The 14,700-nt window shown below is 45.2% G+C and overlaps 3 protein-coding genes across 5 annotated transcripts in view; 2 read left to right on the plus strand and 1 right to left on the minus strand.

Annotated features, from left to right (window-relative positions):
• The window catches only part of LOC126999809 (uncharacterized), a 162,039-nt gene that overhangs the window by 121,887 nt on the left and 25,452 nt on the right, over positions 1 to 14,700 (plus strand). The window lies entirely within an intron of this gene.
• LOC126999816 (protein extra-macrochaetae-like) overlaps positions 1 to 14,700 on the minus strand; it is a 53,170-nt gene that overhangs the window by 15,867 nt on the left and 22,603 nt on the right. The gene's annotated exons all lie outside the window — the stretch shown is intronic.
• Positions 1,482 to 14,700, plus strand: part of LOC126999810 (uncharacterized) — a 64,247-nt gene continuing 51,028 nt past the window's right edge. Inside the window, exon 1 of the mRNA XM_050862806.1 lies at positions 1,482 to 1,658. Coding sequence (XP_050718763.1) covers positions 1,548 to 1,658 — 111 coding nt within the window. The 5' untranslated portion in view covers positions 1,482 to 1,547. The remainder of the gene's footprint in view (positions 1,659 to 14,700) is intronic.

Consider the following 14,700-nt stretch of genomic DNA (forward strand, 5'->3'; position numbering starts at 1 on the left):
CTATCGGTGAAATAGTCTAAAAATATTTCCACGTCATCATCAGCCTTCCACTCACTCCTTACCTTATAGCAACAAAGGAAGAGAAAAGAGGAAAAATACGAACACGATATACAAAAGATGCCAAAAAGCGTCGTAAACCTTCACAGCCACTATTCTTCGTTATGTGTCTTCGATAAGTGTTAAAGTCAAGATATAGGTTTTTCTTTTCTTTTAGGTGGTCCCTATAGCGCCGGTAGGCTCTCTGGGGGACCTCTTGGACGGCCCCGCCTGTTAGTGGTGCAGGCGAATTTTATTTACAGTGGCTGCCGTGATGTATAACTCTTGCTTGGTTCTATGTGGCCAGATTGCCGCCCCTAGCCTATTATATTTTCCGATTTCTAACCCACAAACCGTCTCCTGCACCACGATAACTAGATTACTTAATAGTTGTCGTCAAAACGGTTAATTGGTGATGTCTTTTTTGCTGCAGTCAAGAGTCATAAGTGCAAAAAAAACGGTTAATGCAAAGAGGTTAATAGGGTGAGCTGGCAACGCTGGCTTGGTTCATGCTGCCCCCCGGTGCTCCATTTGGCGAAGTCGCTGAAGTTAAGGTTGAGTGAAGATCCGAGCAGCATGTAGGTAGGTACGAGTACTGGCGCGTCTCTCACAAAAAAACAGTAAAATCGTGGGGGACGCAAGGAGGCAAGGCGAGAAGGCAAGGCTCAAGACAGCATTAACTTGACTCTGCTACATTCCCCGCGCCTGGCTGAGTCTAAATTAAACGTTTCATCCTGTGCATTATATCGATCCCCGGTGATTAGTCTCCCCGCCGCTGCTACTTCGCCCAGGTGACACAAATCCAGGGCGCGCAGGCCAGGCTTCCACGGCTTCACGGTGGGGCACACTTCCACCACTTTCCTTTCCACTGCTATGCTCGGGGAGGGAGAGACAGACAGGTAGGAAGAAAAGATAGAGAAAAGAGGACAGACAGGTAAAGGAGACAGACAGACAGACAGGTAGGTAAGGAGACAGACAGAATAACAGACAAGCAGACCGACCGACAGAAAGACAGGCAAGCAGACAGGTAGAAAGACCGACAGACAGACAAACAGAGACAGAGACAGATAAGAGACAGACAGAGAGGTAGGTAGGTACAGAGATATATAGAATAACAGACAAGCAGACCGACCGACAGAAAGACAGGCAAGCAGACAGGTAGACAGACAGACAGACAGACAGACAGACAGACAGAGACAGATACAGATAAGAGACAGACAAATAATTAAAGATAAAAAAAAACTACGAAAACGCATATATAACAATCACGTAAGCAAATAATAATAATAATAATAATAATAATAATAATAATAATAATAATAATAATAATAACAAAACAGAAAACAAGAGAAAAGAAAACAAAGAATGAATGAAGATTGAAAAAAAAATGAATTGTAGTAATTTTAATCATGTTTTCTTTCTCCCTTTTGTTCCAGGAAGTGTGTGTGTGTGTGTGTGTGTGTGTGTGTGTGTGTGTGTGTGTGTAAGGCCTATAGGAGCAGAACAGCAGTATGGCGAGGGTGGAGGATGCCCGCTGTTATGTCTGTCCCACCACCACCACCACCACCTCCACCACCACCTCCACCTCCACCTGCCCCTCCTCATCCTCGTCTGTTAAAAAGGTAAGTCACTATACAAGATGAAGGAGTTGATGCTAGAATGTTATTGTTGTTTTTGCTACTACTACTACTACTACTACTACTACTACTACTACTACTACCATAACTGTACTCTTTTTTCCTCCTCCTCTTTCAACAACTAATCGCCACTTCCACCTTCTTTTCCATTCTTTTTTTTCTCTCTTTCCCTTTTCTCTTCTCTCCTTCCTATGCTCCTTCCACATCCTCCTATTCTTCTCTCCAACCTTGTTTCCATCCTTTTCTCTCTCTCTATCTCTTCTTCTTCTCTTCTCCTACTCTCCACACCCTCCATTCTTCTCTCTCTAACCATTACCACCACGACCATCATTCTCTCCTTTCCTTTCATCCTTTCCTTTCTTCCCCTTGCCTTCCTCCTAACTCCCCACTTTCCTTTTTTTCCTTCCTCTCCTTTCCTTTCTCTTCCCTTGTTTTCCTCCTTGCTCCCCTACTTTCCTTCTTTTCCTTCCTCTCCTTTCTTCTTCCTTTTCCTTTCTCTTCCTTGCCTTCCCTCCTAACTCCCCCTACTTTCCTTCTTCCTTCCCTCTCCTTCCTTTCTCTTCCCTTGCCTTCCCTCCTTCCTCCCCTACTTCCCTTCTTTCCTTTCCTCCTTTCCTTTCTCTTCCCTTGCCTTCCTCCCTCCTAACTCCCCTACTTTCCTTCTTTTCCTTCCTCTCCTTTCTCACCATCACTCTTCCAGGCTCTGTCGAATGCTGGCGTGGGCGGCGGTCCTCTTAGCAGCGTCAGCGACAGCCACAGGTACCCAAGAATCTACAGATAACCACACACTCTTCGTCACGCTGCCCCTGCCCGCAGACGACCCCAGGACACGACTGCGACGACTCTACGACGACTACTACTACAGGTCGTCCGTTCTACACCACTACTACTAGCAGCTCTAACTTAGCTGCCCTTCTTCCTCCTCCTCCTCCTTCAGTCTACGAGGATTCAGTGGAGGAAGACCAGGAGGAGGAGGTGGAGGAGGAGGAGGAAAGGGAAGACAGAGCCGCTCTCCCTTCCTCCTATGCAAGATCTACAGGTGAGAGGTTAACCAAGGTGTCTCAGGTGATACTGTTTTTAATTAAGGATGCTGTAAAGTTAGTCACTCCTTATGCAGAAAAAAAGAAAAAAACTAGTGACACTCTTTCCTGATCTTTCGCTTTCCTCTTCCTTTCTTGTTTTTTTCTCTTCTAATCTTACCGTTCCTTTTTTCCTTTCTTTTTTCTCTCTTTGCGGACAGAGTAGATTAGAGTAGATTATTGGGATTGTACATAGATGAAGGGTAGTGAGTTACTGGTGGTGGTGATGGTGGTGGTGGTGGCAAGGACAGGTAAATGTAGCAATTAGTGATAAAAGTCAGGTAGTTGCTGTATGTGTGGTGAAGGTGTTTGTGTTGTTGATGTTGTTATTGTCGTTGTTGTTGGTGGTGGTGGTAGCAAGAACAGGTAAATAGTAGTAATTAATGATAAAAGAGTAGGTAGTTGTGGTATGTGTGTTTCAAAGTGTTCTTGTTGTTGTTAGTGGTGGTGGTGGTGGTAGCAAGAACAGGTAAAATGGTAGTAATTAATGATAAAAGTCAGTAGTTGTGGTATGTGTGGTGAAGGTGTTCGTGTTGTTGTTGTCGTTAGTGGTGGTGGTGGTACAGCGGGTAAAATAGATAACAACAAACCACATGTTGTTGTTAGTAAAAATGAGAAATAAATAGAAAAGAAAAAGAAAGAAAGCTCAAACTCACTCCTGCCTCGTCCGTAGGTGGAATTCTTAGCGGACGACGTGAAGGCGGCGGCGCATATCCGTAGACTATTGGTGACCACCTCTCACACCACCACCACCACCACCACTACCACCACTGGTGCCGCCACCCTACCACCATCACCACCACCACCAAAGGCCTCCTGGTCAGCCACAGAAGAGGTATACCAGCCTATATGTATAAGTATATTATGGTTCCTCAATGCAGTGCAGTTCAACATTATAATCGAAACATTACATACAAAAAGAATAGTAACGATGATGCTAGGTCCGGTTCGAATTTTCAATGCACTAAAAGGAAGATATTGAAGTTAGGATGATGTTTTCTTGCTTTCATTGTTGTTGTTTTTATTTATCGATGTTTATTTTGGTTGTGAAAGGACTAAGAAAGGGGAAAAATGGGAAAATTAAATGCCGCAAAATATATTCGTCACATAAATTTACACTCTAAATAAACATGTTACATACACGTTGTCTCTTAAGTAACATCTCCCTTCCTTCACTGCTAAATTTAAACCCTTTTGTCCTTCCTTTTCGTCAATTAGCTAGACCCTGACACACCCTTCATACATTTACCCTTTCCTCTTTTTGTTCTCCTTGCTCCACATTCACGTACTAAGTCTTCCTTCATCCCTTCCACCAGACGCTCTAATAAACCCTTCCTTCTTCCTCCTGTCCCTAAACATACTACCACAACCCTTCCCTTCGTTTTCCTTCACTAAAGACACTTCCTTCCCTCTACCCTTCACTAACACAGCCCTTCCCTTCTTCTTCACTGACACACTTCCTTCATTCCCATCTTCTTCCCATCGTCATACACTCTAACACAACCCTTCCCTTCGTTTTCCCTTCTCTAAAGACACTTCCCTTCCACCCTTCTTCCGCTCTCCCCACGAACACTCTAACACAGTCCCTCCCTTCTTCTGTCCTTTCCCCTCACCACCATAACTGTTCCCTTCTTCCCTCTTCGTCAGGTCACGGGCGTAAAGGCACAGAGGGTCTTCATGTAATTCTTTTCCACGCTGCACGCCCTGCCCACGCCCTCTCGCGCCCAGTATGCCACGCCCCTTTCTCGTCTCCCCGGTCTTGGTGGTGATGGTGGTGGCGGTAGGGTCCATTGATAGGGCGGTTACTTCACGTCCTCCTCGCTCCAGGCCCGCCCTTGGGTTCTCCAGCGTCCTCCGCGGAATCGACGAGAGTGCTGGGTGAGTGGGGATGGGGATAGGTGTTTTGTGTATAAGTGAAAGCTAGTGGTAATTGAAAGGCGCGTCAATCAGTATCACATGCGTTTAATTTGCAGGTGTGTTTGCTTACTAATTAAAGTGTGTCAAATGTACAGGTTGTCGTGTTAGGCGTCTAATGTGGAGTGTGTCTATTATTTTCAGGCATCAGGGCGGAGTGTCAGGAGGAGAGCATGAAGATCTTTGTCAGTTCAACGGATCCTTCTCCAGGCCTCATCTACTCCTCAGGTGTGTGTGTGTGTGTGTGTGTGTGTGTGTGTGTGTGTGTGTGTGTGTGTGTGTGTGTTACTTTCAATTGTTGTTGTATATTACCACAAAGTTGCCAGACTGTCTTACTCAGCCTCTTATATTTCGACTTCCGACCCAAAAAACTGTCTCGTGGACCCAATAAGGAGAATCACTTAAAATTATCATTAAAATAGTTAATTCCTGATGTTTCTTGGCAATGGATAGGCGTCAAGAAACGAGAGTAAATCTATGGTCTGAGTACGACAATCTAACAACAGTGATTACCACAAACTTTAAAGCTATATAACAAACCTTACATTGAATTAAACTAAACCTCCTTCTGTTAGATAAACTCATGGCTAGTGATGTCCCGACGGGAGGTTAGGTTCACAGGAGCACCTTACATTGCCTTACAAGCCTTGAATCTCCTTACGTTCTTATGTTATTATTTCTTCCGTCTCACCACACCACCACCACCTCCAGGCCCTTTACACAACACACGGACTGCGTATGCGACGTGAGCGGGTCAGGTCGCCCTCTCCTACCTTCATAAATCCTGCACGACTGCCGCGGCTTTCCATGGGGAAGTCGGAACCAGGACGTGCCCGACGCCTTCTGCGGACGCCGCCAGGTAGGAAATAGAGGCAGAAACATAGATTTTATGGTACTCGGTCAGGACGTGAACAGGCCGTGAATAACGCTATGCCTAAAATTCAGCAGAGTCCACGTAACACGTGCACGTGAACACACACACACACACACACACACACACACACACACACACACACACACACAGTTGGACCAATACAGATACGGAGACAGGACCACACGAGCGTATTGATCCTGTATAACTACAACGAAGTAAAGACACACACACACACACACACACACACACACACACACACACACACACACACACACACACACACACTTTGCACACACACACACACACACACCCACACACACTTTGCGGTTCCCAAGTTTTGTAAAATAAAATCTCGCTCTCTCTGCCTCCCTTCCCCTTCCTTTCCTTCTCACCCCTCCCCATCTCCCCCTCCCCCCAAAGACAGTGACCCACCTAACACCTGACGGTCCAGTACAACCCATGATCGAGGGGAGGTCTGGGAGCCCAGAGCACTTAAGGTCACCTGCAGAGTACGATTACAGTTTCGCAAGACCGTGACCTTCCCTTCATGGACGTGACGTGAGTGTGACCTGTCGTGTGTGTGTGTGTGTGTGTGTGTGTGTGTGTGTGTGTGTGACTGAGTTTGACCTGTGTGTGTTCCATCCTGAGTGTGACCTGATCTGTGTGTGTCCACTGCATATGACCTGACCTAATGTGGCCTGCCTGTGTGTGACCCTGAGTCTGTGTGTGTCCTGCATATGACCTGGCCTAATGGCCCAATGCCTGCCTGTGTGTTGTATCCTGGAGTGTGACCTGATCTGTTTGTGTCCTGAATATGACCTGACTAATAACAGCCTGCCTGTGTCTTACAGTGCGTACCTTGACCCACCCAACGACGACATGCTTAGCAACCTAACTTGATATAAACTGGAGCCTGACCACAACAACGGAACATTGCTAAGTAAACCTGCCTAACCCAGTCTAGCCTAAGATTACTGTAACAATGGCATTTGGAACTACTTGACCTAGCCTGAAACTGCCATAGCCTGATTGTTTACAGCTCATTGCTGACCAACCAAATTAACTAACTGACTGACTGACGAGGCTCACTCTTTAACGTCACTCACTAACTGATAACTCACTCACTCACTCCTCACTGAATTAGGTCACTCACTCACTCACTTGCCCACTAACTCACTCACTAACTAACTGGCTTCTTCCTGCTAACCAGCAATCAATCAACCAGCCATCAATCAAAAACAACCATCCAATCAACAATAAATTTTGCCTAACTTTACCTAACTAACCTAACCTAACACACTTACGGCCCGCAGCGCGTCAAGACGGGCGACCTACGAGGAGTTCACTACCACAGGCCAGAGTGTAAAAATGGAAATCCGTCAGGGGAGTCTCAGCGCGGACGGCCCAAAAGATGGATGGCCCCGTCGCGTTGGTGGTAACCCCTTGACTTTAGTAATCTACGCGACCTCCCAGCACGGTACAGCAAGAGAGAGAGGAGAGTGAGAGGAGGAAAGAACATTGTAAAAAGGGAAGGAGGCTATTGTGGAGAAAGAAGAAGGGAGGGAGTAGAGCACTAATGAGGAGAGAGAAGGAGGAAATGGGAAGGAAAAGAAGGTGGGGAGGGAGAAAGGAAGGAGAACAGGGTAGAGAAGGAAAGGAGGAAGCATAATGGGAAGAAGAAAAGAAGTAGAAGGGGTGAGAAAGAGAGGGGAAAAGGGAGACGAAAAGGAAGTGAAAAGAAAGAGGGAGAGAGAGATGAAGAGGAAGTTGACCGTCGTGGAGGAAAGAAGATAAGGAATTAGATCCGGAGAATGGGGAAAGAGAAGAAAGGGGAAAGTAGAGAAGATGATGGAGACGAGGAAGGAGTATAACAAGATAAGGAAGATGAAAGAGAATAAAAGAGGAACAAAGCTGGAGGAAGTGTTAGAAAGAGTGAAAGCTTCGTATTGCCTATCTTTTCTTCACTACTGTCCTTTTGCTACTCTGTCTATCTGTATCTATCTTTCAGTTTGTCTTTCTATCTACATCTATCTGTCTATCCCCACAGAGAGAGAACTTCGATATGGTGGTGGCGACTGCCGCCCACAATGGAGGCAACAAACGCATCAGACTTATTGACTCCCACTGTTAAGCATCAGACCTCATATTGACTTTTGGAGGTCAGCATCAAGTGGCTCCTTGGGGTGAGTATCGAAGTCTGACTCCTTGGTGGGTGAAACATCAGGGTCCTTGATTCCTTTGGAGTAAGCATCAGACTCATAGCTCCTTTGCATAGCCTCATAGCCTAACCTTCTTCTCTCCCTTTCCTCGTCCTTGCCCCAGCTGTCCCATCGACAGAGTCTCCTGATCCTGGGTTCAGGGCTCGAGGCTGGGCCAGGCCAAATCTCACTTAAACCCAGTGTGTTCGCCTCACATGAGACACTTCCTTCACGGGCTCCCGGATGCTGTACCTGCAGTGTGATGTGAGCCATGTGTCTTGGCAGCTGTCCCGTGGTGTGGGTGTGGATGTGGATGTGTGTGGATGTGGGTGTGTGGGTGTGGATGTGGATGTGTGTGTGTGTGTGGATGTGGGTGTGTGAAGAGGTGGATGTGTGTGGGTAGGTGTGTTTCAGCGTTTGCTTCATCCACCTGTTGTTGTTGTTGTTGTTTTGTCCTTATCTTTACTAATATAGTCCACCTGCACCCTCACCCATTGCACTTGTGATGATTCTGTTCTTGCTCTTGTTGTTGTTGTTGTTTTTCTCTAGTGAAGTGCCCTCACCCTTCACCCTTCACTCCTCAACAGAAAGCAGGACCTTACACTGGCGCCGGTACAGGAGACACACGCTTGAAAAGAAAGGAGGAAGAGCAGGAAAGGACAATGAGGAGGAGGAGCAGGGAACAGGAGCAGGAGAAGGAGGGGGGGAGAGGAAGAGAGGAGGAGGAGGAGTGATTTGGATTCCTCCTCTTCCTCCTCAACATAACATGTCTGAAAGTCTGAGTATGATGACACTGGAGGTCGTTCCGCGATTATGAGCAGATCTTCAACACGCAGTAAGTCAGTCGATCGAAGAATCAGTAGTAAAGGTTAGCCAGTCTGTCAGTAAGGAGTCAGTCAGTCAGTCAGCCAGTTAGTTAGCCCCATAGCTATTCATTCAGTCAGTCGTTAGTTGAAGTTATTCACTCAGTCAATTATTCATTCAACATGTCATTCAGTTAGTCAGTCAAGTCAGTCAGTTATGTTTGTAAACAGAAGGTCAATAACATGCTAGTCAGTCAGTCAATCAGTCAGTCAGTCGATCCAGTCAATTGATTAGTCAGTCAGTTATGTTTGGCAAACGAGTCAATAACATCCTAGTCAATCAGTTAATCAATCAGTCAGTCAGTCACTTAATATGTCATTCAGCTAGTCACTCAGTCTTTGTCAGTTAGTCAATCACTGCTCCTTCGGCCACCTCTTCGGATTCTTTACAGGAGCAGCGAGTAGCGGGCTTTTTTTTATTGTTTCCTTTTTTGTGTGTGCCCTTGTGCTGTCTCCTTGCTGTAAAAAAAAAAAAAAAAAAGTTATGTTTGTCAAGTAAATTAATTAATGTTAGTCAATCAGTCAATCAGTTAGTCAACAAGACGCTGCTGTATAACAATGACTGCGTTTCTCCTTGCCCTAGGTGACCTCGACAGCAGGATGATATTAATGCAAGCAAGGCACCTTCTCATACCTTGGCAGGTGAAGAGAGAGAGAGAGATTTATAGTTACATAGATTTACATAGAAAATCAGACCACACAGACCCCATGGTCAGACTTGGTGGTCTGTCCTTAAACCTAAGTGATTTTACATTAATCAGAAGACTCCAACGTTGCATTTCTACTCTAGTTGATATTAAGTTGGAAGGAAGTGACGGTCAGGAAGGCTTATTTTTTGAAAGAGTCAATCGTGTTACACTGGACCACTGACGGTGGAAGCTTATTCCATTCTCGCACTTTTACAACGTTGGTGAAGAAAATTTGGTGCAGTCTGAATTTACTTGTCTACATCTGAGTTTTACGCCATTGTTCCTCGATGCGCAAAAGTGTCATCGATCATAAACAATGTTGATCCTGTCTACATTCGTAGAAACTCATTAAGTATTTTAGAAACATTCGATCAGTTTTTCCTCCCGGAGGCGACGTTTCTCAAGAAGAACATGTTGAAATAGAAAGCCTTTCTTCGGTAGGATTTGTTGCGCAAAGAAGGGATCATTTTCGTAAATGCCGACGCTGAACACCTTCTAATTTAGCAATATCCTTTGCGCATGGTGGGGAGACCAAACTGTACCGCATATATCCAAGTGGGGTCTGACTAAACTGTTTATGTGAGCAGGGAGTATTACATCTTTTATTCTTGAATACAAAGTTTCTTTAATGAAGCCCAACATTCTGTTCGCTTTATTTGCTGCATCGATGCATTGCTGCTGAAATTTGAGGTTTGACGCGTTTATTTTGACCCCAAGTCTTTGACGCACTGAACGCTTTTATGAGTTTAACGCCGCGCATTTCGTATTCGAACTTCTTATTCCTCGTTCCAACCGAGGACCTGGCACTTGTCTACGTTAAAGGGCATCTCATCCATCTATCCGACCAGGCTGAAATTTTGTGCAAATCCTCTTGGAGGCTTTGCCTGTCTTCGTCAGTGAGAACCGAGTTTAGCCAATCTTTGTGTCGTCTGCAAATTTACTAAATGCGGTTATTGAGGTCCAACATCCACGTCGTTGATGTAAATAATGAAGAACTGGGCCAAGGACCAGAGCCCTGAGGGACGCCACTGATGTGACAGGCGCCCACTCTGAGTTGAAATCAAGTCTCGTCCTACTCTTTGTTGTCTGTTGCTCAACCAATTCGCGATCCATTGGATTTAATGATAAATCAATACCTATTTGCTTTAATTTGTAAAAGTAATTTATGATGCGGGACTTTATCAAACCTTTCTGGAAATCAAGATGAAGCTACGTCCAGTGAGGATTTGGATTTACGTCATAAACAGTGAAAAGAGGTCGTTACTCCCTAAAAAAGGTTAATAGGTTTTGACAGGCAGGATCTTTTTGTTTCGGAAGCCATGTTGTGAGTCCCCCAATCAATGAGTGGCTTTCAAGGTAATTCTAATTTGTCTCTATATTATGCCCTCAAGTAAGCTTACCTACAACCGAAGTTAGACTAATGGGCCTGTAATTACCTGGTACTTTTTGTGTCTCCTTTTCTTGAAAAATCGGTGTCACGTTAGCCTTTTCCAATCTGAAGGACGATGCCTTGTCGCAAGGACATATTGAATACAGTTTGTGAGGGAGAGAGTATTTCGCTCTTTGTTTCTTTCAGCAGGAGTTGGATATACTTTGTCAGGTCCAGGACTTTTATTTGTTTTTAAGTGAATGGAGAGACTTTAAGGACTTCATCGGTTGTTTATTTCAAAATTAGAGCAATGCATGCTCGAGATTTACAATAGTACTGGTGTTGGTGGTAGCGAGGAGGGAAGAATGTTAGTATTAAACACCGAGGAAAAGTAATTGTTTAAGAGGTTTGCAATGTGTTGGCTGTCAGTCACTAGTGCACCGTCGCGCTGTTTGTTAAAGGTCAATACCACTTTTGATCGCCTTTCTGTTGTTTATGTAACTGAAGAAAGATTTCGGATTATTTTTACAGTTGGCTGCAATATTTTTCTTCATTATCTACCTTTGCCTGACCTACTAGTCTTTTTACTCGTCATACCAGCATCATTATAAAAGTCCTAATGTTTTTCAGGCATTGCTTTGTTCTTTGCTTTAACCTGTAAAACAATTTCTCTCCTCATTGACTGATTGTTTAATTTCGCTATTAAACCACGGTGGGCTTTTATTAGTGTTAATTCACGCTTCTCGCACAAGGGACGAATGTGTTCTGCTGAGTGAGTAGAAGTGATTTTTAAAAGCTCTTAGCCAGGCTTCCTCTACGTTGCCGTCATCTGATAGTTGTATTTCTGTTAGTTTTTGTCGGATTTCTACGAAGTTAGCTCTTTTGAAATTGGGCACCCCTTTTACTTTATTTTCAGTCACTGATGATTGAGCTTTAATGTCGACGCACACTAATTTATGATCCCGCAAGAACCGAGGTGTTCTCCTACCGTGACACTACTGACTAGAGTTATCTTGAGTTGTTATAACAAAGGTCAGTATATTATTTTGTCGAGTTGGCTCCAGAAACCATTTTGAAAGCTTAGATAATTTTCTTCTAGAAATTCGATCATTCTATATTGACTCACCTTCTGTAGCCTGACAGTGTCGCTTGGTCGATATGGGGGAGGTTAAAGTCTCCTAATATCCAGTGAGTCGCTGTTGATTAAGTGACTGCCTTAAGACGCTAATACATTTCAAGGTCGTCATCAGTGATTGCCAGGAGGTCTGTAGGTGACAGATATATTTTAAGTTGACTTTTGCAATGTTTACTCGCACGCACAAATGTTCAACGTTACTGTTTCCCAGTGTTTTTGTCAGTGGAGTTGCAAATGGCTTTTTGACATAAAAGGGCTGACGCCACCGCCTCTACAGTTTTACGATCTTTGTTGAAGAGTCTGTAGCCATCTATGTTGTATTCGGAACTTAAATCAATATTTGTGGTGTCGATAAATGTTTTTTCGGTTATAGCAATTATGTCAAAATTTTCTGTTAAAAGCAAAGACATCTCCAGTTCTCATCAAATTTGTTTCTTAAGGCTACCTTTTGCATTGAAACTAAGGATTTTGCAAGTTATCTAGAGGCCTGGTATAGAGGTGAAGGTGGTACTTGCGGGATCACGAGTTACGGGTTGTTGTGATGCACGGCGTCCTATTTACACGGGCGGGGTGGAGGGACGTGGCCGTGACTCGTTTTTTGTTCGGATGACACGCTTACCTGCTTCGTTGAGGGAGACCTTCCGAGTCTGGCTGCCCCGATGGGAGAAAGGTGCAATCCGTCCCTGTGAAAAGAGCTCATTTTGTCCGCATAGAAATTGTGTCCCATGCGTTTAGGAACTCCACGATCAGCTCCTACAAAGGAATCTGTGAAAAGCGGTTGTTTAGGCTGAAAGGCCTTACTGAAAAGTCGCTCTCCGCCCAGAGTCCGTGGTAAGAACTCCTGAAATCAAAATGTTAGGGGGAGTTTAGTCTTATACTGCTGGATGAGCCTACGGTACTTCTCCAGGAGTTCCTCAGACCGGAGTCGTGGTGACGTCGTTCGTACCTAATGTGAATAACAAACAGTGAGATGGTATTCAAGTAGCCTGGGGAGATCTCCTCGAAGAGCATGCAGTTATGTCGTCGATCCCAACACCAGGATATGGCAATAGTTCCGTCTTCGACGAGGAACTCTGCCGCAGAACTCAACGACCTGCTGGCGAGATCATGGAGTCACCCACCAGGAAGGTAACTCTCCTGCTCGTCCTCCTCCTCCCAGAATGGCAAACCTGTTGAAGCAATGAACAAGATAAATCGCTTGTCTGGCTGAAAGCTTGGCTCCTCCATTCACGACGGGTAGAGAGCCATCATGGTCAGTGCCACTAGCATCCTCCCGTTGCGTGGTGTTGTCCGCTGGTGTCGACAGGGTACCGCTGAGGGCAAGGGGCAGTTGACGGAGAAAGGAGTTTGGCACCACAGCAACGTTAGCCTGGATGAATTCCTGCAAGGAGGAGGCAACAGTGCAGAGAAAAGCTCTATTATTTTATTCTGACAACTGCTTCCATCTTCCTCTTCTTGCTCCTGCAGTCTTGTCTCCGAGATGCTGCCTGAAAGGTGAAAGCTCGTATTATTTTATTCTGGCCCTTCTTCCATCTTCCCGCAGGTCTTGTCTCGAGATGCTGCCTGGACAGACACAGATCGACAGACAGCAGAACGCCCTGTAAAAAAAGTGAGCTGAGAAGCTACCGTTACAATGTGCACTGCACTTAGCCCAGGCGCCATCTTAGCTGAAATGAAAGAGATAAAAAACACAGAGTAAGAAGGGGATTAGGAAGGGGGGTGAGGTGTGTTAGAAGGTAGTTTAGTAATGGAGGAAAAAGTGAGAGAGGAGGAGGGAGTAGGAAGGGATGCAGGAAATGAGGTAAAGAGGGAAAAGAGTTAATGTGAGATCCAAGGAGGGGTTAGGAAATAGGTGAGGTGGGAGAGAGGAGGAGTAGGAAGGGATGTGAAGGTGAGTAAAAAGAGAGGGAAAGGGAGGCGTTGAGTGAGGTGTGTGTGATCAAGGAGGGTTAGGAAATAGGTGAGGTGGGAGAGAGGAGGAGTAGGAAGAGATGTGAGGCTGAGTAAAGAGGGGGAAAAGGAGGGCGGTGAGTGAGGGTGTGTGAGATCAGGAGGAGGAGTTAGAGGAAATAGGTGAGGTGGAGGAGAGAGGAGGAGTAGGAAGGGATGTGAGGTGAGTAAAGAGGGGAAAGGGAGGCGGTGAGAGTGAGGGTGTGTGAGATCAAGGAGGGTTAGGAAGCCATAGGTGAGATGAGTGAGGAGGAGTTTGGGAAAAGGAGGTAGAGTGGGAGAGGAAAGAGGAGGAGTAGGAAGGGATGTGAAGGTGAGTGAGGTGTGTGAGAACAAAGAAAGAGGTTAAGAAAGAGGCAGGTAAAAGGTGGGTGAAAGGATGGGTAAATAGGATGTGAGAGTAAAGGTGAGTGTGAGGGGGGGGAAGGGCTTAGGAAATATGTGGAGGTGAGGGAGGAGTAAAGGAAAGAGCCCCAATCCTCTAGGGATGAGGAGGAGAACCACAAGGGATGTGAGGAGTGAGCAGAGCAGGCGAGAGAGAGAGAGAGAGAGAGAGATGAATGTGTGTACATTGAAAATCCATATATTTATCTTTCCTCCATCTTTCTTAACTAGTACTCTCCCTTCAAAACTATCTAAATATCATTTCTTTAACTTCAAAAACACTGCTCTTCTCCCTTCAAAACTATCTAAACCTCCACCATTTCTTTCCTGTAACCTCAAAAACCCCACACTAATTACATATTCCCATCCTCTCACCAGCTCCAAATCCACCCTACATCCTACCTGTCTTCCCACCTTTACTCCCATTTTTCTTAACTTCAAAAACATTGCTCTTCCCTTTCAAAACTATCTAAACCTCCACCATTTTCTTTCCTGTAACCTCAAAACCCACTAATTACATTCTCCCATCCCTCTCACCTTCAAATCACCTACATCTATCTACCTGTCTTCCC

Source organism: Eriocheir sinensis, chromosome 17 (assembly GCF_024679095.1).
Source record: "Eriocheir sinensis breed Jianghai 21 chromosome 17, ASM2467909v1, whole genome shotgun sequence".
Taxonomy (NCBI): Eukaryota; Metazoa; Arthropoda; class Malacostraca; order Decapoda; family Varunidae; genus Eriocheir; species Eriocheir sinensis.